Below are 24,928 nucleotides of genomic sequence, written 5' to 3'. Positions count from 1 at the left end.
AACTCTTCTTCTTCTTCTTCTTCTTCTTCTTCTTTACAGGGTGATCCTAAGTCCTGGTGTTATAGGAGAAGGAAAATATTCTTTTTTTTCCCTTTTCCATTTTCCCCCAACTTTACAAATCTCTCTCATGTACCCTATTACTCATAATTTCCCATAATATATGCAAATACTATTCGTTTTCACCGGGCTCACATCATTCAGCTTCATGAGTTTGGAGCTTTCTTAGCACAATTTTGATTTCTGCCTGTCTATATGATGTCTGGAGAAGGTGATATAGCAGAAACGTCTGGTCCAGAAATATGAGTTAATATGTTATGCAATTGCATTCCTGCCATGGAAGTCTTGCTCCCAGTTGATATTTCTCAGTCCGTTGTAAATAAGGTCAGAGAAGAACTTCCTCCCTCTAATAAATCATTCAAAGTGCATACGGCCCGATCAATCCACCCTTTTGCACATAATTGCTTTATTCTCAGTGCCTAGTGATGGATTGTTCCAGGTTGGAAAGAGCACATGGGGAAATGGGTCAAAATGTAAACTTTGTGCAATTACTCACCCACTGTATCTACTGGCAAATCCAGCTGGAGGGGCTTCACTCCCCGCCCAGAAGATGTTTATATATTAATGTCACTGGACCATAAGGAGAGTCCTGCCTTTCTAGCATTCCTTCACCCCCCAGCTGCCTGATGGGAGATAAGCTTTCCCGTCTCCTGAAAGATGACCCTGTGCACCTCTTGAGATGCTATACCCACTAGAGAGGTCCATCTGCTTTCGGGGGCAGAGAAGACTATGCTCTTCCATTGAGCTACTGAGAACTGTTGCCTCCTTGAAAGATTATTTCTTTAAGATTTACTGCATGTACAACTATAAAAGAAAATGTGATGAAAATGATGTATCGATGGTATTTAACACCTGTGAAATTAGCAAAGATGTACAAGGGATGTAATAAATGTTGGAAATGCAAAGATAAAGAAGGTACATTTTACCATATGTGGTGGGAATGTAAGAAAGTAAAAAATTATTGGGAAATGATATATAATGAATTGAAAAAAATGTTTAAGTATACCTTTGTTAAGAAACCAGAAGCACTCCTACTTGGTATTGTAGGAAATGAGATAAATAAGAAAGATAGGAAACTATTTTTGTACGCAGTAACAGCAGCGAGAATATTGATAGCTCAGAAATGGAAGCAAGAAGAACTACCAACACTGGAAGAATGGAGAATGAAGATGATGGACTTTGCAGAACTGCATAGAATGACAGGAAGAATTCGAAATTGACGAGATGAGAGATTTACTGAAGAATGGGAAAAATTCTCAGAATATATGCATAACTTAAGTGAAAAACAAATAACGCTTGTAACTTTTAATGAAGCTTTGTAAAAAAAGAAAGATTAAAATTGGAGTGAAACAAGATTTAATTTACAAATTAGATGAGATTTCAGAAATGTGTGGGAAATCAAGAAGGGAAGGAGTACCAGCCAAGTTGAGGGAAGTCAAAAAGTGAGAATGGTTTTAAAAAATTGTATGAATTGTATTAATCTGTTTTATTTGTAAACTGAATAAAAATTATATTGGAAAAAAAAGAAAGATTATTTCAATCTGTGGCAATTTTTTATTTTTGTTTTTATTAAAGCATTTTTCATATCTTAGTACATCAGTTATACAATTGTCATCATTTTTCTGCAGCAATTTTTAATTCTGATGCTTTGGGGGTTTTTTTAATCATACAGTACACACTGAATATACTGAAAGTTGGGAAATAAATGAGAACACTAAATCAAACCTTTAAAAAAGAAGATGCTACTTAGAGCAGTAGCCTCTCAGGTTCTGATTCAAATTGCTCTCTTAGCTTATCAGGTTAAAGAGCTTTGTGGCGAGAGGTCATTCCCAGTGGCGGAGCACATCCTTTGCCTACCAAAACTCCCAGGTATTCCCTTGATCTCTCAAACAGAGTCTCCAGTTTTAATTGTGGAGTTGTTTTCATAGATTGTTTTTATTGCAGAACTGGCACTTTTACAAGCAGCACATAATACTTGTTCCACCATTGTAAGAAATCAAACTTTTATTCTAGCAGCACCTAAACTTTGGAACCTTCTGCCTATTATCATCAGGCAAACAACTCGACCCTTTTTGATTAAAATAGATTTGTGTAAGCAAGCCTATCTCAACGAGTTTTATTTCTTTTTAGCTTGTGTTGTGTTAAATCATATTTTAAATATTTGTATTACCTGTGCTTAACTGTTTTTAAATCAATATTTGTAATGCTTTGTTTTATATTGTTGTAAACCACTTGGGGTTCGTTTGTTTTTCAGTCTAGCAGGATATAAATTTTGCTAAACAAATACAATAAAAGTGCACATTTTAAATATGATAATTTGTATTTTAATGTTTGTGCAACTGATTGTTATATTTGTAAAACTCTTAGAAGACTATTTTGACATTAAGTAGTATATAAATTAATTTTTAAAAGCATCCCTGTCATCCTTGATGCCTTCTGTTGAAGGATGTAACGTACCAATCTCACTGCCAATCAGAGATGGACCAGTGGTCTGGCTCAGTATAAAGCAGTTGGCGATGTTCATATGCACAGTATTTTTCAATGCATTTCTGGTTTAAGGCGCCAGAAACAGGATGCGCTTATGTCAGAGGTTGGACTGGATGGACTCAAAGGATCCTTTCTAAGATTCCTTCTTGATTTGATGCACCAGTCAATCAGGCCAGATTTCCAATCTGCATTGGGTATTGTTTTTATTCTTTTGCATTGACCAATTATCTTCATTTCCTCATAAGAGACTCTACAATTGCAAGAGCAAGGGAGAGGCAGCAAAAACCTTTTGGTCCCCAAATTTCCAGGAACTGCCTTCATCAACCTGCCTCCTGACAGGTGTTCTGGACTACAATTCCCATCAGTCCCAGCCAGCACTTGCTGGGAGTTGCAGTCTGTAATATACAGAGGATATCAGGTTAATGAACGCTGTCTTGGGAGCAGCTGAGTTAAGCCTTTAACATTGCAGAAGACTCTACTTGAGGTTTGCAATTGCAGGCACAGTTGCTCTGGAGTAAGCACCATTGAATGCAATGGGGGCTTACTTTCTGAATACACAACATTGGTGGAAGCTGGTCAGTTAGGGCAAACGGGGCATTGCCCCACCTACCTCAGTCTGCACTCAGCCAGCCCCCAGTGACCTGTCTTTTTTCTTACAACCAGTCCAGAAAGTGGCGCTGCCTGTCCACTTCCCCCTCCTTGGTTTCTGTTGTGCCCTTGTCGAATTCAGCAGGGATGAGGACAGAACTAGACTACACCTGTCATTGGCTCTGGCTCCACCTACTGTTGGCCTCCTGCCTTACATCTTACCAGCCCCAACGGGCACTAACCACCACGAAGCTCTGTGCCGCTGCAACAGAGACAAAAGGCTTCGGTCCTAGCGCTCCTGCCATTCTATAGACACGTCTACTCAGAAGTAAGTTTCACCAGGGGTTCCTGCAGACTTCAAAATAATTTTTATTTATTTGCAGTGGGCACGTACAGTGCAGCATGGTCTCGACACAGCGGTGGATTTAGCCCGCTTTGCGTTTGCATCACTGCTGTCTGCACGGGCTACAGCGCCACAAAAGCAGGACAACACGAAACGTAGACATCTGTGGCTGCTGAGGTTGGCGGGAGTTGCAGTCCAAATCATATGAAGGGCACTAGGTTGGCGAAGGTGGAGAGCCAAGAACCTTGCCCGCCTTTACTCGGGAGTAAGTTCCGGGGTCTTCAATGGGGCTTACTCCTAGCTGAGCGCAGCACTGCAGCTTTCCATGAGCAAATGATAGCACTTGAGGGACAAGGAGTGTGTGTGTGTGTGTGTGTGTGTGTGTGTGTGAGAGAGAGAGAGAGAGAGAGAGAGAGAGAGAGAGAGAGAGAGAGGTGAGCATCAGGGGCTTTTGGATTTCCTTGCGCTCCCTCGTCCTTCCGCCCGCGATCCCCCGCTCCAGGCAGCAGCCGAGGCGCCCCAGCCCGCGCCCGAGACGCGCACGCCCACCCGGCGTCCGAGGCGTTGCCCTTTTAAGAAGCCCGGCTGCCAGCTCAGGTAGGCAGAGCCCATTGGCAGCGGTGGCTCCTATGGCAACCCAATCGGATCAGCTGGCTTCATGAATATTCCCAGGACCAGGAGCTGCTGCATGAGGAATCAGGGATGGCAGCAGCAGCAGCAGCAGCAGCAGTGATGTAAGCGGCGCCCGGGCGCTGGATGCTGCTGCTGCAGGTTGCTCGCGCGCTCCTTGTTTATCGCGGGCCGCCGTCGAGGCCGCGGAGGGGCGAGGGGCCCTTGTGGCGCGGGGGCTGCTGGCGGCGGGGATCGCCCTCCTCGGCTCCTCAGCAGGTGTTGCTCCGTCCCTCCTCCCCGTCCGCCTCCTGATCACCCTCCTTCTCATTATTATGTCTGCTTCGCCGGAGACGCGGCTGCCCGGGCGCCTATGGAAGCCGCCGCCGCCGCCGAGATGCAGCCGTGGCGAGCGCTGAGGAGCCGCCGGCTGGGTGTCCCGCTGCCCCGGGGGGCTGTGCAGCAGCAGCAGCAGGCGGCGGACGGAAGGGTCACCGCGGCGGCGGCGGCGGTTCAGTGGGACGCCAGCTAGCCAGCCCGGGGAGGGGCTCTCCGCCTGGCGCACCCCGCTGCCCTTTCGGAAGCGCTGCATCCTCGACCCGGCGCAACCCCGGGAGGACAGGAGAAGGATGGGTGGTCCTCGGTGCGGCGCTCTGGCTGCGGAGCTGAGCGAGACCCCGTTTTAGAAGCTCCTTGAGGAGGGCGCGGGTTGGGCACGCGCGGAAGAGAGCCGAGGGGGTCCCCACCAGCAGCCGCCGGCCTGCAAGCAGGTCTCCCCCGCCCTCCCCCACCTCTCCCCGAGCGCGCGGCCATGGACAGGCTGCCGCCGTCGATGCGCAAGCGATTATACAGCCTCCCGCAGCAGATCGGCCCCAAAGCGTCGATCATGGACGAGGAGGACGAAGAAGCCGCTGGAGAAGGAGGAAGAGGAGGAAGCGGCTGCAGTGGCGGCGGCGCCGACAAGGACGCCCGTCGCAAAAGCATCAAGCTGAGGCCCTTGGCGTCGGCGCCGCCAGGGGGAGCCCGGGGGCAAGGGGCAGGAGAGCCCTCGAGGCCCGGCGTCGGGGATGCGGGCGGCGGACTCGTGGAAAGCGGAGAGGCGGCGGCGGCGGCGGCGGCGGCGGCTTCGTCGACTGCCTCGGGGGCGCCGGGCTGCCGGGGCAGCGGCAAGAGCAGCACCAACGGGGACTGCCGGCGATTCAAGGGGAGCCTCTCGTCTCTGGCCAGCCGCCACCCGCACGACTCGGGCGAGGAGCGCCGCCTGATCAGCAGCGAAGGGGACGCGGCGTCCCCCGGCGACGAGCGCAGCCCCCCGGGCCTGTCGGACACCGAGCCGGGACCCCCCGCTTCCTCGACCCCGGCGGCAGCCTCGTCCTGCTCGTCCCCGCCGGACCCTCCGCCTCCTCCCTCTTCGTCCGCCTTCGTGAAAGTGGAAGGGGGCGGGGGTCCCGACGGAGCGGGAGGGGGCGCCGACCAGATCACCCCGGACGACGAGCAGCGGCTGGGCCAGGCTGGCTTCATGCAGAGGCAGTTCGGGGCGATGCTGCAGCCGGGGGTCAACAAATTCTCCTTGAGGATGTTTGGCAGCCAAAAGGCCGTGGAGAGGGAGCAGGAAAGGGTTAAGTCCGCCGGCTTCTGGATCATCCACCCGTACAGCGATTTCAGGTAAAAAGGGGAAAGTGGGGAGGATGAAGCCCCTCCCCTATCTCCGCCTCCCCCACCCCACCCTGACCCAGCCACAGGTAACGTTTGGCATTAAGCAATACAGTTAGGCAATTGGGGGCTCTCCACTGAATGGCCGTGGGAGTCTCCCCCTCTTTAGTGCGAGCTAACGAAGTCCTACTCAGAGTAGACGGCTGCAGAAGTCACGGTGACTCTTTCCAGCGTTTGGGGTTTTGCAGTTGGCGCATCAGGTGTAAAAAACATACAGGGGAGGCGTTTCCCAGTCAAGTTGCCTTTTTGAAGTCACCGTGCAGTGCAGTTGGCGCATATTAATTTTGGAGTCGGGATGCACACATTGGGTTGCATCCAACTAAGTCCCATTCAGAGCAGACCTACTGAAATGAATGGATTGGGTCCTTTTGTTTCAATGAGCCTACTTGGTGTAGGGCTAACACGGGCAACAGCTGTGCACCCCCTTCCCTGACTTTGAATGGTCTTCTCTGCCCCCAAACTCTTGTCCTGACAGAGACTCCATCTGCCCCAGTTTCCCCAGTTGCACAGAGGGCATCACTGGTGGAGGAGGTGAAGATGCCACTAAACTTTTACATCTCAACATCCTTGTACTCTCACATTTGAAAAGCAACCTCTCCACCTTCTGGCGTCAAAATGATGGGTTGTCACCAATGTTACTCCTGCTCTTTTGGAATGAATGGACTCGATTCACTTAGGTCCGTTAATTCCAATGGGTCTTCTCTGTGTAGGGCTTGGATACAGCCCATGATGTCCGAATGAGATGTATGTGTGCAATGACTCCAAAAGGACAAGGTGATGGGGAAATTTCTATTGCCCTTATTTCTGTGCACCTGACGCACCAACTGCAAAGCCTCAAACCTTGGAGAGAGTCATTGTGACTTCTTTGAACACATCACAGGTGTGCTTACTCGGAAGTAAGACCCTTGTGCTCACTTACTTCCTAATAAGGTTGCAAGAATTGTAGGGTTCCCTTCTTGGGACTTGCCTGGTGGAACTCGGTAGGACATGTTTGTGAATGAACGTGTGGGATCTGGCTGCATGTGTGGATAGGACTGCAACTGCAGAGTCATCCCCAAATCTCTCCTCCCCAGTCCCAACAGCCTGGACGAAAGGGCCTTTGGTGGCATAGCCCAGGTATTTAGCATTGCAGCATCATGAGCCGGGGATATGTGTGAATCAAAGGGTGTCTCCTTCATAGAATGAGCAATCAGTGGTGCAGTCAAGTAAATTTAGACTTTGGTCCCTCCCTCCTCCCGCTGCCTTTAGCTGCTAAGCCAGCCCTGCTGCCCTTGTATGGGTGTGTACGTTGCCCCCCCTCTCATTCTGCTGAGTGGGGTCCCCCTGGACCTTTGCCTCCAAATCCTGCTCTGATGGTTTCCCTGTGAAAGAGTAGAGAGATGTCGCACCCAGTAGAACGTCTCTCCAAAGGTCTAGTTTTAAAATAGACTAACCAATTAAGCCATTATTTATTTCCAAAAAAGCTGTCCTTAACTCTGCCGAGTGGGAATCAGAGGGGGAGGAGCGTTTGTTTTTGTTGAATGAATTAACTTCATAGCTAATTTCTTTCAAGTACATATTCGGTAGCAGAGAGAGAGAGAGAGAGAGAGAGACTGAGGGGCTGTGCTGACAAACGTTTCTGAATTAACTGGTGCCTGGCAAACTTTCTTCTACTAAATATGTATGTAATATGTTGCAATCAATAAGAAATGATTTAGCGCAATCAAGAGCTGGGCCTTATTATGTTGATTTTAATTACAACCGCCTTACACAATAACGTTAAGAGGAAATAAAGAGGAGAGGCGTTGAGGTTTCTGGAATTTACACTTTAGCAGGGTGGCGGTGGAGGAGATGATGATAAAGGTTTACAAAATGAGGCGTGATGTGGACAGAATGTTTTTCCCCAACCCCCACCCATTCTTTGCGCTGGAACACAGGGTCATCTAACAATCCTGGGCCGGCATTAAATTCAGGACAGTTTATAAATAAATTTTACAGCAAAGGGAACTGCTGTAATCAGAGTCAGACCATTGGTCCACCCAGCTCAGTATTCTCCAGGCATAGGTAAACTCGGCCCTCCAAATGTTTTGGGACTACAACTCCCACCATCCCTAGCTAGCAGGACCAGTGGTCGGGGATGATGGGATTTGTAGTCTCAAAACATCTGGAGGGCCAAGGTTGAGGAAACCTGGTCTATACTGACTGACAGAAGCTCTCCAGACATTCTGCATGCGGACAGATGCAGACCCACAGAAGGGGTGACCTGCATGTTGCATTGGATTGCCCACTCCCATCAGTCCCATCCGGTATGGCCAGTGATTGGAGATGATGGACACTGGTCCAACAACATCCTGAGGTCCATAGATCAGCTACCAGTCCAGCTACACACCAGTCCACAGCAGCTTGGGGTTAGTTTAATTTAATTATGCCCTACAAATTGGCATACATACACACCTTTGTTGTATTGTCTGGGAGGAAATGGAGCCATTAGGAGTACAGGAACCAATGGCGAGGCTGGTGGTATCAGGTTGTGATAGCGCACACTGAAGAAAGACCCGGAAGTCTGGTTTGTTTCCCATTTAAGTTGGTGCTTGCAACTGTCCTGGCTCCCAAACCCACGGCTGACTGAAGGAGTTTTGCAGATCACATCACAGCTTAAAGCTGGGGCGGACAACCACAAGCCCAAGGGCCAAATGCAGCCCTCCATGCATCTTTATCTGGCCCTTGAGACTTTTCCCGGGCCACACCCCCCTCTGTAGGCCACACCCCTCCCTGGACTTGCTTTGCACCCTCTGAATGTTTTTGCCTGCCTGGAGTGTGGCCTTGAAAGTGTCCCCTGCTTGTCTGATTGGAGAGTTGTGTATGTGTGCATTCATGCAACCAGATTTTGACATGCATTAGCAATGCAATCCTTAAGGCAGTTTCCTTCCTATGAGGACCCTCAGCAGAATGTAGCAAGGGACTGTGTGTGTTTGGCAGTAATGCTTGATTCAAGTGTAGGACCATTGCCATGGTGAAGTGGTTAGTGGGCTAGGCTAGGACCTGGAAAACCAGGGTTCGAATCCCCACTCAACCATGAAGCTCGCTGGGTGACCTTGGGCCAGTCTCTCATTCCCAGCCTCACCTTCTCTGCAGGGTTGTTGTGGTGTGGATAAAATGGGAAAGGGGGGATAGTATGCTTGCCATTTTCAGCTCCTTGGAGGAGGTAAAAGGTAAAGGTACCCCTGCCCATACAGGCCAGTCTTGCCAGACTCTAGGGTTGTGCGCTCATCTCACATAAGAGGCCGGGGGCCAGTGCTGTCCACAGACACTTCCGGGTCACGTGGCCAGCGTGACAAGCTGCATCTGGCAAGCCAGCACAGCACACGGAACGCCGTTTACCTTCCCGCTGGTAAGCGGTCCCTATTTATCTACTTGCACCCGAGGGTGCTTTTGAACTGCTAGGTTGGCAGGCGCTGGGTCCGAACGACAGGAGTGCACCCCGCCGCAGGGATTCGAACCGCCGACCTTTCGATCGGCAAGTCCTAGGCACTGAGGCTTTAACCCACAGCGCCACCCGCGTCCCTTCCTTGGAGGAGCGGTAGGATATAAATGGACTAAATACTGAAGGAGAGACTCATTTTAGATCAGGGCTCATTCCCTAGGAAGTGTGTGCATGTGTATAGGGGTAAGGTAAAGGTAACGGAACCCCTGACCTTTAAATCCAGTCATAGACGACTCTGGGGTTGCGGTGCACATCTTGCTTTACTTGTGGAGGGAGCTGGCGTTTGTCTGCAGACAGCTTCCGGGTCATGTGGCCAGCATGACTAAGCCGCATCTGGCGAACCAGAGCAGCGCACGGAAACACCGTTTCCCTTCCCGCCAGAGCGGTACCTATTTATCTACTTGCACTTTGTGCTTTTGGACTGCTAGGTTGGCAGGAGCAGGGACCGAGCAACGGGAGCTCATTCGAACTGCCAACCTTCTGATTGGCAAGCCCAAGAGGCTCTGTGGTTTTAGATCACAGCGCCGCTTGTGTCCTAATATGTGTATAGGGGAGTCCAGCCCAAAACTACTTCTCGGAAGCTTCTGCTTCTGTGAAATTTTGCAAAACTCTCAAGTTTTGTTTTGTTAATGTCTTGTCTTTTTTAGATTTAATTTTTTAAAAATAATTATTTAAAGTATGCCTAATGCGCTCACACCTTTTTGGCAGCAATTCTCAAAATAATGGGAAGAACACAACTGCTTCGTAGCAAGGAGCTAACTCATTGCATTGTAAGCGCCTTGCTTTTTTTTTTTTGCAAGTGGCTTTTTGGCATGCTTGTGTTGGACTTTGATGAAATGAATGGCTTTGCCTTTTCAATAATCCTATGATCGGTGAAGTTTCCAGTTTCAGTCACCTGACATCTCCCCACCCTAGAGCTGGCATTCAGAGTTACACTCCTCCTAGATATAAGAACAATTTTTTTAAAAAATCATATGTAGACAGTTTCATATCCAAAACAGACACAGACTGGGAAGAAGGCTTAAAAGGCTTGTTGAAAAAGGATAGTCTTCAAACGGCTTGTTCTGCTGCCTCACACCTTTTCCTCCTTATTTTCACTTGTTTATTACATTTATATCTCAACTTTTCCTCCAAGGATCTCAGTGTGGCATGTATGGTCCGTCCCCCCCCCCCCCCGCTTTTTATCACAACAACCCTGCGAGGTAAATTAGGCTTTGAGACAGTAAACAGCTCAAGGTCATGCAGTGAGTTTCATGGCTGAGTGGGGGTTCAAACCTATCTCTCTCCACTCCTGTTCCAACACCCTAACCCATGGGTAGGCAAACTAAGGCCCCGGGGGCTGGAGCCCAAACACCTTCTAAATCTGGCCCGCAGACGGTCCAGGAATCAGTGTGTTTCTACATGAGTAGAATGTGTGCTTTTATTTAAAATGCATCTCTGGGTTATTTGTGGGGCATTGGGATTTGTTCCTTTCCCCCCCTTTTCAAAATATAGTCCGGCCCCCCACAAGGTCTGAGGGACAGTGGACAGGCCCCCTGCTGAAAAAAATTTCCGACCCCTGCTCTAACCACTATGTAGCACTGCCTCTGCAGTTCTTCTCCACCTAGGATGCCCTTTCCTTGGTAGCTCCAGTTCCACTCTGCAGTCCTGTAGCCCATGGCACTTCCAAGTTTTGTGATGATCAAGGGAGCATGTTGTTTTCACAGAACTGGGACTAATAAAAGCGTAATCCTCTGGCTGCAGGGCACTCCTACGTGTGTTTACACAGAAATCAATCTGGTGGAGTTCATTGGGGTTTTGCTCCCATGAAACTGTGCAGCCCTAGTCTACCTTCCTGACCATAAGTAAGGGATAAAGAACCTGTGATTCCCTTGGAGTCCCTTTAAGTCCAGCTCTGGGCAGCATGGTCTAGTGGTCAGGCAGTTGAAGTCCAACTGTATTTGGAGGGTGACAGATTCCCCTTTCCTGCCTTAAGTGATGTGCTTGAATTTTGTGAGTCTCTAATGGCCTGATGCATATTTTTGCATTCCTCTAGTATTTTGTTTTTTTATATTGGCATTTATAGTTATATAAACTTATGGTTCTCCTGCTATCCCTTAGCCATGTTGTAGAGCTGAGAAAGATGGATAAAATGACAAAGGGACTTCCTCTGTGAAGCAAATATGGCTAAACTGCTTGTGTAGCTCTTGAGTTTAGAAAAAAAAGGTGACAAAACAGGGATCTATAAACTTGTGCCTGGTGGTTGTGGACAGAGTGGAGTTCTCTCATCTTTTCCCCACGCAATGAAAGCTCTTGCCAGTCATTTCAGAAATCAAAAGCACAGTTTTACACAACCTGTCATTAATTTATGGAACTCATTGTGTGGCTTGGATTGCTTTGATAGGGTGTGTGTGTTCCACAAGTTTAGGAAGCAGACAGAGCTCAATTAGGCACAATAGCAAAGCCAAACAACCATATTCATTCAGATGCAGATTGCCGTCAAGATCTGACTTCTGGAGGATAAACAGTGCTGAAGGTCTGCTTTCCTCAAGCCCCTTCTGTGAGCTGCCTGGAGGAATCTTATTGGCCACTGTGAGAAACAGGAAGCTGATTTAGATGGACCATTGATTTGATCCAGCAGGTCTCTTCTGTCCTATCCCAGAGGATAAGGATGGGCACTTACTGAAATGAATGCACAGTAAGTGCCACAGCAGTGATTACTTTCAGTCCCAGACACAGTAAAGAAGAAGAGGAGGAATTTGGACTTGATATCCTACCTTTCACTCCCCTTAAGGAGTCTCAAAGCGGCTAACAATCTCCTTCCCTTCCTCCCCGACAACAAACACTCTGTGAGGTGAGTGAGGCTGAGAGACTTCAGAGAAGTCACCCAGAAGCTGCATGTGGAGGAGCGGGGAAGCGAACCCGGTTCACCAGATTACGAGTCCACCACTCTTAACTACTACACCATGCTGGCTCCCGCATTGTGGGTTCCTTTGCCCCATATCCACCACTTCCAGTGCTTGCTCCTTGCACAAGAGGTGTCTGAGGCTGTGGGAGAAGGAAGCAAGAGGTCACAGAATGATGTGATTTGAAACCACAGGGTACAGCAATGACCACCAACTTGGATGGGTGTACATAATAGAGAATCAGGTTATCCATGGCTGCTAGTTATCCTGGCTATGGTCCACCTTAATTCTTAGAGGCACGATTCCTCTGAGTATGAGTTGAAGATGAGTGGGAGAGGGGTCTTGAGAAGCTGCCTTTTGTCAGACTGTCTGTCCAGCTCAGTACTGCCTGTGCTTTTCTATTTCCTTTATAATTTTCAGTTTTATACATTTCAGTCATTTTACAATCATTTCAACATTTCAAAACTCGACATCTCTCCCCTCTTTCTGCGGTTCCTTAAATTTATTTTTAATATTTTCTGCATATCCAAATTAACTTAATTTGCTCATTTATTCATCTGCTTTAAGTATATACTCTTATAAAACTGCAGGTTATTACAACAATCCTGCCAATGTTTACAGTTTGTTTGTAAATATTCAATAAACCATTTCCATTCTTTTATAAAAAGTTTGTTATCTTGGTTTCTTACTTTTCCAGTAAGTTTCACCATTTCTGCATATTCCATATGCTTTTGTATCATCTTTTGCTGGGATTTCTTTCTATTTTTGGCCAAGTAACATTCTTGCTGCTGTAGTCGCCTACATGAATAAATTTCTATACAGTTTGGGTAGTTCTGTCCCTATAATTCCTGCAGTACTGCCTGTGCTGACTGACAGTGCCTCCCTCTCTCGGGTTTCAGGCAGGGGTTTTCTCCCAGCCTTACCTGGAAATGCCAGCCATGGAATCTGGGACCTTCTGTTTGCAAAGCAGGTGCTCTAACCTTGAGCTATGGAGGTTATTCTTGTTATTGCTAGATTTTTGTACCCACCCTTCACCCTCATGCCCCGGGGCGGAGAGAAAGAGCAATCAATACAAAAAAGAGCACCCATAAGTTTCCATATGTTCTGGTGGGACCAGAATGCTGGACTAGATGGGCTTTGGTCTGGTCCAGGAGAGCTTTTCTTACATTCTTGAAGTGGGGTGGAAAAGTTGCCATTGCACAGACTCCGTTCTTCCTTCATACCGGCCTCCCACCTAGGTCTAAGGCAGTGCACAACTCTGTTTCTCTCTCCTGTAATGCAGAGGCACAGAGGACTCCAGCCGTGTCCAGTTTGCTCCTCCCCCCCTTCACTCTGCCATGGAGAGTGGAGATAATGGGTGGTGTGGGGGTTTCAGGGGAACAGAGCTGTCCTGCCACCACCTGCCAGCTCTGCAAAGTTTCCTGGAGCCACAATTAGTTGCTGACCTGGGTTGCAAACAAAGCAGAGTTTAAAATGACCTCTGGGCTTGTTATCCTGAGCTACCGGATAAAGTAAAGGTTAGGTAGCGGCTGAGGCGATGTGCCTGCTGTTTCTCTGACTTTCATTCTAACTAGGGGAATCTCTGGTATTTAAGATTCACATTCTTGACTTTCTCCCCTTCCCCAGTCCAGTCTCTTATGTGCAATCCTAGATTATTAAAAGGTAAAGGGACCCCTGACCATTAGGTCCAGTCACGGACGACTCTGGGGTTGCGGCACTCATCTCACTTTATTGATTGAGGGAGTCAGCGTACAGCTTCCGGGTCATGTGGCCAGCATGACTAAGCCACTTCTGGTGAACCAGAGCAGCACACGGAAATGCTGTTTACCTTCCTGCCGCAGCGCTACCTATTTATCTACTTGCACTTTGACATGCTTTCCAACTGCTAGGTTGGCAGAAGCTGGGACCGAGCGACGGGAGCTCACCCCGTCGTGGGGATTCAACCACTGACCTTCTGATCCGCAAGCCCTAGGCTCAGTGGTTTAACCCACAGCGCCACCTGCATCCCCCTAGAACCCGCTTAATTTCCTTAGTGTTATGCATATGCCAGTGCTGAGCCATGGGAGTATCTTGTCCTCTTCCTGGATAACAGAAAGTGGCAATAGCTTTGCTGCAGGAGAAATGATCTCACTGGGTAGTCATAGGAGCATTGCATTGCATGCAGAAGGTCTCCAAAATCTCTAGATGGGGCAGGGAGATATCTCCTGCTTGTAACCCCAGAGAGCCATAGCCTGTCAGTGCAGACAGTCCTGAGCTAGATGGAGCAGTGTTCTGATTTTGGGTAAGGCAGAACATGCTCCTGTTCTCATGTCAACAACCCTGCCAAAGCCCCCATTCCTGATCGCGTATGTCTTTTCTCTGTATGCTGGACTGATCCATTTCACAGCAGTCTGTTCCGCACTTATTACAAACCAAGAGGGTTTATTGTCCTTTGGGATAAAGACATGCTAGAAAACATTATTAAGAATCATGAGAGGTGGGAGGGACTTTGAAGGTAAACTCATCCAGCTTTCTGCTAGATGCAGGACTTGCAACAGACAGCTCTTCAGCAAAAAAAAAGTGTCCTGAGGCTGTCTGTTCCACAGCCACAAAGCTCTTACTGCTAAGGTAGATGCTCTTACCACTAAATTGAAAACTGCTTCCTTGCTGTTTCCACACACTGGCTTTCGTCGTGCCTTTTGGAGCGACGGCAAACGAGACTGCTCTGCCTTCTGCTTTATGACCAATTGACCAGCAGTTCCAAATGAGCTTCACTGGTGTGGAGAATTTTGGCTTGATTTAATATTTATATACCGCTTTTGAAACAATGAAGCAGAGCTCAAAGTGGTGGCTCACAGGAGTAACCAAAGCATTAAACATCAACAAACATTACAGTCATGATAACCCTATTGAAATCATATAAATAAGGCAAGAAACAAACAAAATCATCAAACAATTTGGTTAGCTCTGTGTTTGTTTATTTTTATTTGAACCATTTTTATACTTCCTTTTGCCAAGAACGATTCCGGGGTGCTTTGCAAGTTTCAAATGTTACAAATACTGACAACCCTCTTACAAAAATAAAAAAGAGAGAGCCGCAAAGAAAAGAGTAGTTTAAGATTGTGGAACTGCAGTTGCACCCAAATTGGACTCACTATATGCTGCGCCAAAACATAACTGGAGTCCATTGACTCTGGCAGAGGCGTCATTGGAGGTGAGTGATGGGCATCCTTGCTTGACTTTAAAAATAAGGTTCTACTTTAAAATGCTGGACATGATTTGCAAGTAACACTCTCTCAGCCGAGCTATGGCTTAGCATGAACAAGCAAGAATGCCGCAGAAATAGTAGCTGCTTTGTTCCTTCCCTGTTCCAGGACCTATGCCATGGTTTGGTTTAGCATTATGTGTCTTGTGGTTTGTCTCACTCTAGACAAAGTCCAGGGGAGACAAACCACTAGCTCTGGTTCAGTAGGGCCGTTAAACCAAATTCTAGCTTGGCTCCTGGTCGCACATTTGTAGCAAGTATGATTCTCTTATTGTGTGATTTTGTGTGTGTGCGTATGCGCATGACACAGGTTCCCTGGCTTACAGGTTACCAAGTGGTCTAAACCACTGAGCCTCTTGGGCTTGCTGATCAGAAGGTCGGTGTTTGAATCTCCGCAATGGGGTGAGTGCCCGTTGCTCGGTCCCAGCTCCTGCCAACCTAGCAGTTCAAAAGCACTCCAGTGCAAGTAGATAAATAGGTACTGCTGTGATGGGAAGGTAAATGGCGTTTCCATGTGCTTTGGCTTACGTCACAGTGTTCCATTGCGCCAGAAGCGGTTTAGTCATGCTGGCCACATGACCTGGAAAGCAGTCTGCGGACAAATGCCGGCTCCCTCAGCCTGAAAGCGAGTTGAGCACCGTAACTCCATAGTCGCCTTTGTCTGGACTTAACCATCCAGGAGTCCTTTACCTTTTACCTGTACCTTTATACAACAGGTGTAAGGAATTTTTGTTTCTCCAAATGCTGCTGAACTGCAACCCATCATCCTTGGCCATTAGCCCTGCTTGCTGGAGCTGATGGGCGTATTTATTAATTTACTCACTAATTACATTTATATCCTGCCCTTTCTGCCAAGGGAGCCCTGAGCGTTGTCGTTCAGCAACTTCTAGAGGCCAAAGGTTCCCCATACCCAATAGACTGTTTCAACCCTCCAATGGAAAAAAAGAGAAAAAACATCAAATACTCAGCTGCTGGGTAATGCTGCATGTGAAGCAATATCGAGGCTGTGGTAGAGCCTGCTTTGAGTCGCTGTCCAGAGCATAAGTGGCTGCCTAAGAGGGCCATTGAGAGAGAACAGAGGGTTCAGTTCTCATTTGCTGTCTCTGTAGGGTCACTGCTGAGAGAGACAGTTGTACCTGCAAGCAGTTTGATTGAGCCCTTGACACTGACCGCAGGGGCGCCAGCCACTCCTGCAAGGAACCCGGAGCTTATTAGTATCTGTTGCTCTGCTCCAACCACTGCTGCCCCTTTGCCTTGCCTGGGCTTCTCCCTTTAGCTCTTCTGATTTATTGTTAAAGCAGAAGAAATTGTTAGGCAAATGAAATCAGTGCTAAACACTGTTCCATGTACTGGACTTGAGTTGTCTTGGCATAGAAACCAGAGTTTGCAACACTCCAGTGTCAAGCCAGATCTGTGTTAACCAAGCCATGTTAGCAAATTGCTTTTAGCTCGCTTGGCGTAAAGCGCTGATCTTCGCCCTCTGTTCTTGGATTTGGGTTTTAGATGGAAGCAGGAAGCAAATGAAGGTGCGGATAAATCTCTTGCCAGTCAGGGCTGCTTCGGGTTGTTTTGTTTTTTTAATATTGTGATAAAGGGGTTCTCTTTCCTTTTTTGCAAGGCAAACAAAAGCCGTTTCCTCTCCCGTGTGACTGTGATGGCTGACCTGGATTATTCCAGATTCAATTAGACACCAAGAGGGATGTCCATATTTAAGATGTAAGAAAGAGATTACAGGCTAAGGATGGGGAAGAGATTTGATTCAGTCCACATTTAAAGGCAAACCTTTCATAACTCACATTTGCTGAGACGCTCTGCAAATGGAAACACAGCCATCCTTCGACATTTGGACTTCTCCAGATTTTGCAATGCAATTCTCCACTCAAGTTGCGTGGACAAAAATGCATATTGTAGTGAAAACGACAAACAAGAATGCATTAGAATAGAAATAGAAATATCAGTGGAAATATTGCTTTGCAAAATGTGTACATCGTGCACATTAGCATGCAAAAATATGTGTCTTGGGATAAATTCTTGCTAAGATGAATTTCTGTGAGGTCTCAAAAAAGAAAGCAAATGCGGAGAATTGAACTTAAGATTGGAAAAAGGAGAAACAGATCTGCCCAGCTCTGTAAGGCTGTAATATATTCCCTAAGCCAAGAACAAGTGCTATTAGACTTCTAGATAGACATTTCTAGCATAATACTGCAAGGCTGCTGTTCCTCTTAAATAGCAAAATATTAAGTTGCCTTATACTGAGTCAGACCCTTAGTCCAGCTAGCTCAGTATGACGTACACTGACTGTGCTGCTTCCATGGGTTACCCGAGAGGTGAGGTCCAAGTCCAGTCCATGGTCAAAGGTGCAACATGGAGGCAGTCTAGTAGCTGAAGCTGGGTGCAGGGCAGGGAGTCGGGTGAAGTCAGGAACAGGCATGCAAGCAGGGAGCCAGGGTGGGTCAGGAGCTCTGGCAGAAAAGCAGAACAGGGTTCAGGCAGGAACTAGCAACCAACAATGTTGCTCCCGCAACTTGGGACTGGGGCTGGCCGGCTTTTATCTGCCCCAAGGCATGGGGCGGCCCCGATCCTCTGGTGACTCGCCTCTCCTGGCCTGGAGTTGAGCACTCCTCCTGCGGGAACTTAGTTCCATCCATCTCTCTGTAGCTCAGGAGAGGCTGGAGGGTTACCGGCCCCAGAGGCAACCTCAGCTTCCTCTGACAGGGCTGAGAGTGGAGCAACTGCAGACAATGGGTCCTCCATCACCTCAGGAGCCAGAGCAGACTCAGCTGGTGCCTGCACCTGAGGATCCAGCACAGGTGAGGACCCTTCAGGCTCATGCCCCAGCCCTGGCTCAGCTGGTTGGGGAGGCAGGGAATCCTGTGCAGGCTGGGATCCCTCAGGTTCAGCATCCAAGTCCGAATCCCAGGCCATCACACTGACTGGCAGTGGCTCTTCAGGGTTTCAGACAAAAGTCTCTCTCAGTGCTACCTGGAGATGCCAGAGACTGAACCTGGGGCCTTCTACATTCAAGGCAGATGTACTACGTCTGAGCTAGGGCCCTTCCCCAATGTCAGGCTTCAGGGAATTGGCTTCCTCCCCTGTGGCAGTAGATAAGCAGAACAAAGGAAAAGGAGTCTTCTTACCAGTTAGGAACTTCACAGCACAAGAACAAAGAACACATCTCCTAGAAATGGCAGTGCTCCCAATTAAGTTCACTCCTCCCTCCGTCCCTGTTAATCTATGTCACTCCTACGTCTTGTAATCTGAGCTAGGAGCCTCTGTGTTTTCTGTTCTGCCACTTTCTGAGCTCTCCGGGACTTTGGAGAAGGGGGGTGGATATTATCCAGAGACTGTGAATCTGTTAACTCTGTCTCTTCTAGTGTTTCTTCTGCTAGCTGTTCCCCATCCAGTATTTCCCAGCTTCTGCCTTCTGAACTATGCCCCTCTGCAAACCACTGTTCCAAATCTATCCTGTCCTCCTCGTCCTGGGAAGATTCAGGATTGGGATCAAGAGGAGGGGGTGGCTCCCACCATTCTTCCTCAGTGCAGCCCTCCTCAGCACGGTCTCTGACACCCAAGATGCATGTGGGGTAGCTTAACAAACCTGGCCTTCATATTGGGATATGTTACTCCCTGCCTGTGAGTTAAGTTCCACTGAACACAGACAGACTTAGCTTTTGACTTGCTCAGGATTTTCTCTGTGAATTTGTTTCGAGACTAGAGTGGACATTAAAAAAAGAAGAAGCAAAGAGCCGGAGGCTAAACTCTCTTTCACCCCACGATGACACAGCTAGTGGTACTACAGATGCATCTTTATGCTTCGCCTATGTGCCTAACCCTGGAGTGCATGTGATAAAAATGGATGTATCGTAGCTCTGAGCATACATTTATGTATGAACCCAATGTGTTAAGGGAGCTAAGACCCTGTGTCATTCGGTATTTTTCAGCTGGCGTGAATGTGGAAAAGGCTCCTCTCTCTCTCTCTTTTTAGCTGATCAGTGAGTCAGATGGTATCTCTGCCTCCGACACTGGCTGGCGATCCTTTCTGAGTCTCCCTTTCAAGGGTTCAGGGAACGATCAGAGCCTCTCACTTGCAGGGTTCAGGTTCAATCCCTGGCCTCTCTGAGTAGGGCTGGAAATACCCCCATTCTGAAACCCTGGGATGTTTCTGCCAGCCATAATAGACAGCACAGTCACTTCAGGTTGCTTTTTTTGGGGTATGCACCCACCAAAACCTGGAAGTACCGGAACTGGTTACTTCCAGGTTTCGGCGGTCGCGCATGCGCAGAAGTGCTAAATCAAGCTTTGCACATGCGCAGTAGCACCAAATCTCAACCTGCGTGTGCGCAGACGCGCCACTATGGGTTGCGAATGCTGCGGGTTGCGAATGTGCATCCCTCATGGATCACGTTCATAACCTGAGTGTCCACTGTACTGAGCTATACCAAGGGGTTTGGTTCGGTATGAGGAAATCTCGAGGGGAAAAACTTACTGAAAATGGGTATTGCATTGAGTTCTGGCTAGCAGGGATGAGAAAACGTAAAAGTGATTCTGAACGTTGACGAGCGTTCCTTGTAAAGTAATTGTAAAAATTATTTGTTAGTATTATGGAGATAACTGGTGGCGCATCTGCCTTGCACACAAAGAGTTCAAAGTTCAGCCCCTGCCATCTCTAGATGGGGCTGGGAGAGATTCCCTGCTTGAAATCCTAAAGAGCCAAAGCGGGCCATTGTATGTAATGTTAGCTGTACACCTGTAGAAATTCAGTGTGGTGCCTTCCATGATTCTAGATTCAGGTAGAACATGGCTACCTACCTGAACCTGTAGAAATTGTTTTATTATTTTTAGGTAATTGAGTCTGCAGCTTTTGTATTTTATCTTATCTTTTTGTACACTACTTTGGTAGCTTTTAGTTGTAAAGGAGTTTCTAAATCTGCAAAATAAATAAGAGACATCAAAAATCTTCTTTGCACTGGCAGGAGGCTCTTTGTTGTAGCAGAGACCTCTGTCAGCAGAATGGGAAGGAAGCAGCGACAGACAAATCTGTCTAGTTTGATTTCTCTCACTTTCTTATTTTTCCAACTCAAAGTTTAGTTTGCCCTGTTTCAATGTCAAACTGCATATTTTTCTTTTCATAAATGGTTCACTCAAAAATTTGAATGCACTCTCATGCCCATGGCTCCTAAGATGTGCATTTTTCTACACAATTTTACCCAATTGCACATGACTGCATGCAAACCTGGACGTGACCCAAAAACATCACCAGAACATAACCAAAAGGGTGGAATGGCGGCAGCGCAGGACGGAATGCTTTATGTGGGCCCCACCAATGTGCATGGGCCTCCAGAACATACCGTAACCCTTGTGCAAAACAAATATTGCCTGTAGTCTCCCAATTTTAGGGGACACATGAAACCAAACTGCATGCTGGAAATGTGACAGTCATAATACAGTATTTTTCAACCCCAAATATCACACCATATTCTTTGTGATTGGCTATTTTTGCATGGTCTGCTTACTAAAGTTGAGAAGCATTCTCCACGTATGTTCCTTGCAAATGGGACTCTTTAATTTCCTACAGAAAGTGAAGCCTTGGCAGAGTTAATGTCTTATCACTAATATATGCACACTTTACCTTAGTCCATGTCTGCACATGTGACTTTGCTTGAGAACTGGGCTGCAAAATTAGGAGGCATGAGATGATAGCAGTGTTTCGCTTCGTGCATTGTTTTGGAAAGTACAAGTTAGATAGATTTGCCTTCAGATGCAAACTGAATTCAATTTCTTTCTTACCCCTGATGCACTGCAGGACAGAGCCAAAGCTCAGTGATGGAGGCATTGGACAAAGAGTCTGATGTGGTAAAACCAGCTTCCTTTGCTCCTGTGCTCATGGATCAAAAGCAAAGTTGTTTCCTCAGTCCACTGATGAATTGATGATGGTGATATCCTTCCATCCAGTGTTGCAAAATGATGCTCTTGGCAGTTTGCGCTGCTCTGAAAACCCATGTAGAGTGTTCAGTAGAGAATCCACATTGCTGGAATCTACCCATTTAAATAATTTCTATCCCAGAGAAACAGAGCTAGGACCAGGTTGATTCTGATGCACACTTCAGCCCTAGCTACTTGATGTTTATCTTTAAAATGTAAATATTATAAAATTTTAAGATGCAATATGTATTGCAATAACCAACATCAAACATTGTTGTTCAGTCTAGGTTCATTTAGACTGATTGGATCAGTTCAGAGCCAATACTTCATGTTTAACATTCTTAGTTGGCATAAATGGGCTCTACTGCCTCCAAAGTTTATCATTTTAATTTGGTTTTGAAAGATGCACTGAATTCTTGAAGAGCACAGCACACGTGCTAAATAAAAAGACAGTTTCCTGCAGTCTCAGCCAGGCCATCCTTTAAGACTGGCCAAGGAGCTTCTTTTGGCTGAAGAGGGCCAGAGCTACACATGGTGCTTATTATAATAGCCAGTGTGAGAGTCTCTTGGGGAGGAGAAAGAGCTGATCTGGAGTGGAACCTTGGCATGGCTTTAGGCCTTTGTGACTTCATATGGTCATCATCCAGATCAGCCCCCTCCCTCGAGCCTATTTGCACATGGCGGTGGGAAGGGGAAACTCCCATTCTGTCAGAGACCAGGCTGAGGTGTACTGCTCTGATGAGGAATGGTGGGAGCCTCCCCTTCCCCGCTTCTCCTGACCAGGATCCTGAAGCTGCCCAGGAGCAGTGGAACAGTATAGATTTGGAACAGTGGTTTGCAGAGGGGCATAGTTCTGAAGACAAAAGTTGGGACGAATTGGGGGGGTGAACAGCAAAGTGAAGAAGAACTGGAAGAGAAAGAACAGATTCTCTCTCACTGGAAAGTGTCCAGCCTATCAGTCCAAGGTCACGTAGAACAGATAAGGTGGCTACATAAAAAGCACGAGATCAGTTTGCAATGCGCGGAAGTGACTAGGGGGGAAGTGGGTGGGAACCTTAATTGGGAACACCTTCATTCTGAGAATGGCTGCTCCGTTCTTTTGCTGTGATCATTGAAGACTCTTTAAATGGTAAGCAACATATTCACTCTAACAGGTGTTTTCTTCCTGATCCAGGAGGCCTGATCCAGGGGACAAATCTTTCAAGGTCCCCAGATTGGGACCCTCCAGCCCTGGCTATTCATGAAGAAAAATACTTAATGGCAGGCCATATGACTAATGCAACTCTGCACCCTAGAATTGTAGCCTGCAGTTGACATAATCAAAGGGTGATGCACTGCACTGCTCTCTGCATGCTATGTTTGGATAGCATGCAGGCAAGCATTGTGACGCATGTCCATAAATCTGGACATACTTGCCCAGCTGGGAGTATATCACTGAAGCTCACTGAGGTTTGTCTCACAGGTTTTTCCTTTTATTGGAAACATTTATATCCCTTCTTTTAAAATTTATCAATATTGGCCCCCAAGCCAGCTCAAAACAGCTGCTTGAAATGTCTTCTGTTACAAGAAGGGATGGGGGTTCTGTGGCTCCAGCTTTTATTGGGCTGCAACTCCTCTCCTTCTTGACCATTGGCCAAGCCAGAGAGCCAGAGAGTCTCCCCATTATAGTAGAAACAGAAAAACAGCAACCAGCAAAGCACAAGATAAATGATGGAAAGTGCCACCAAAAGGTTGGGCAGATGTAGGCAGCTTCCATCAGCCCCAGCCTACATGGACAATGCTCAAGAATGATGGGAGTTATGTTGTTGTTGTTTAGTCATTTAGTCGTGTCCGACTCTTCGTGACCCCCTGGACCAGAGCATGCCAGGCACTCCTGTCTTCCACTGCCTCCTGCAGTTTGGTCAAACTCATGCTGGTAGCTTCAAGAACACTATCCAACCAGCTCGTCCTCTGTCAGCCCCTTCTCCTTGTGCCCTCCATCTTTCCCAACATCAGGGTCTTTTCCAGGGAGTCTTCTCTTCTCATGAGGTGGCCAAAATATTGGAGTCTCAGCTTCAGGATCTGTCCTTCCAGTGAGCACTCAGGGCTGATTTCCTTAAGAATGGATAGGTTTGATCTTCTTGCAGTCCACGGGACTCTCAAGAGTCTCCTCCAGCACCGTAATTCAAAAGCATCAATTCTTCGGCGATCAGCCTTCTTTATGGTCCAGACCAGCAATATCTGGAGGGTTGCAGGTTCCACATGCCTTCCTTAATTGAAAATTGTGGGAATGTTCAGGGAGGCAGGAAAGGCTATATTGTTAAATTATATCCTTCCCAACTTGTTCACAAAAATGCTAGGAGGTTGAACCCAGCACCAGGGACAGGGAACAAATTTAATTCTGGTTTGCACTTTAATGAGAAACTACCTAATTCACACATCTTGGAGCAACACGTGAACTGAAACACTGTTACCCCTAGAAATTCACACTTCTCTGAATTTTGTGATGCCATTCTCCAACTGAACCCTGTTGCCAAAAATGCATTCTATGTAGGGGGAGTGCATGTTGAGGGGGGATATACAAAGATGCATTATATTAGGGGGAATTGCTTGCAGAAATGTGCACATTAGTCAACGCTGCATTAAAAGTGTGTTTGTTCGCATTGTAATGCTGGCAAACGTTCGTGAGGATTAATAATAATGCAGAAATGTGAATAACTGAATTTAAGATTGGAAAATGAGAAATGGTGAGAACTGAAATGGACAGATTTGTCTATCTACCCAGGACCTTGTTGAGCAAGATGGAAGTATGGCTCTTCCATCATCTTCCAATGCACTGTTTGTGGCACTCCCAGGGACACGGGTGGCGCTGTGGTCTAAACCACTGAGCCACTTGGGCTTGCTGATCAGAAGGTTGGCAGCTTGAATCCCCACAACAGGGTAAGCTCCCATTGCTCTGTCCCAGCTCCTGCCAACCTAGCAGTTCGAAAGCATACCAGTGCAAGGAGATAAATAGGTACCAATGTGGTGGGAAGGTAAACAGTGTTTCTGTGCCCTCTGATTTGTGTCCTGTTGTGCTAGAAGCGGTTTAGTTCTTCTGGCCACATGACCGAGAAAGCTGTCTGTGGACAAACATCGTCTCCCTTGGCATGAAAGCGAGATGAGCGCCGCAACCCCATAGTTGCCCTTGACTGGACATAACCGTCCAGGGGTCCTTTACCTTTACCTCACCTTCTGGCACCCCCACCTTTGGAGGTAGGATGAGCAGGGCAGCCCTCTCCAGGCATATTCATCAAGTTCTAGAAAGCTATTGAAAGAACCAATGGTCTGACTTGACATGACATATCACTGAAATATTTGCTTTCGCACATCCCGGTGAAGGCTGTAAATGCACCAACTAACCTTAAAGCAACCTGAAATTGGGGATAAAGCCCCAGCAGGAGGATGGGTAGCTTGTGCTCCTTCCGTTGCTCTTGGACTACAGCTTCCACCATCCCTAACCATTGGCTGTGCTTGCTTGGGGCTGATGGGAGTTGGAGTCCAACAGCACCTGGGGAGTTGCTGCTTCCTCATCCCTATCCCTAGGGGCAAACTTTCTGCATTTTTCTAGTGCTTTTTGCTGAATTGCCTATGCTGTG

General features: G+C 47.4%; 1 protein-coding gene across 2 annotated transcripts in view; it reads left to right on the top strand.

The window, feature by feature from the left end:
• The first annotated feature begins 4,058 nt into the window (after positions 1-4,058).
• The window catches only part of HCN4 (hyperpolarization activated cyclic nucleotide gated potassium channel 4), a 124,454-nt gene continuing 103,584 nt past the window's right edge, over positions 4,059-24,928 (top strand). Inside the window, exon 1 of one of the 2 annotated variants that reach the window (XM_083412988.1) lies at positions 4,059-5,749. In XM_083412988.1, the coding sequence (XP_083269114.1) occupies positions 4,896-5,749 (854 nt within the window). In that variant the 5' untranslated portion in view covers positions 4,059-4,895. The remainder of the gene's footprint in view (positions 5,750-24,928) is intronic. The other variant, XM_083412987.1, reaches the window with a different exon arrangement.

The sequence above is a fragment of the Podarcis tiliguerta genome (assembly GCF_965153285.1).
Source record: "Podarcis tiliguerta genome assembly, chromosome: 14".
Classification (NCBI taxonomy): Eukaryota; Metazoa; Chordata; class Lepidosauria; order Squamata; family Lacertidae; genus Podarcis; species Podarcis tiliguerta.
This window is presented reverse-complemented; position numbering and strand designations above follow the sequence as displayed.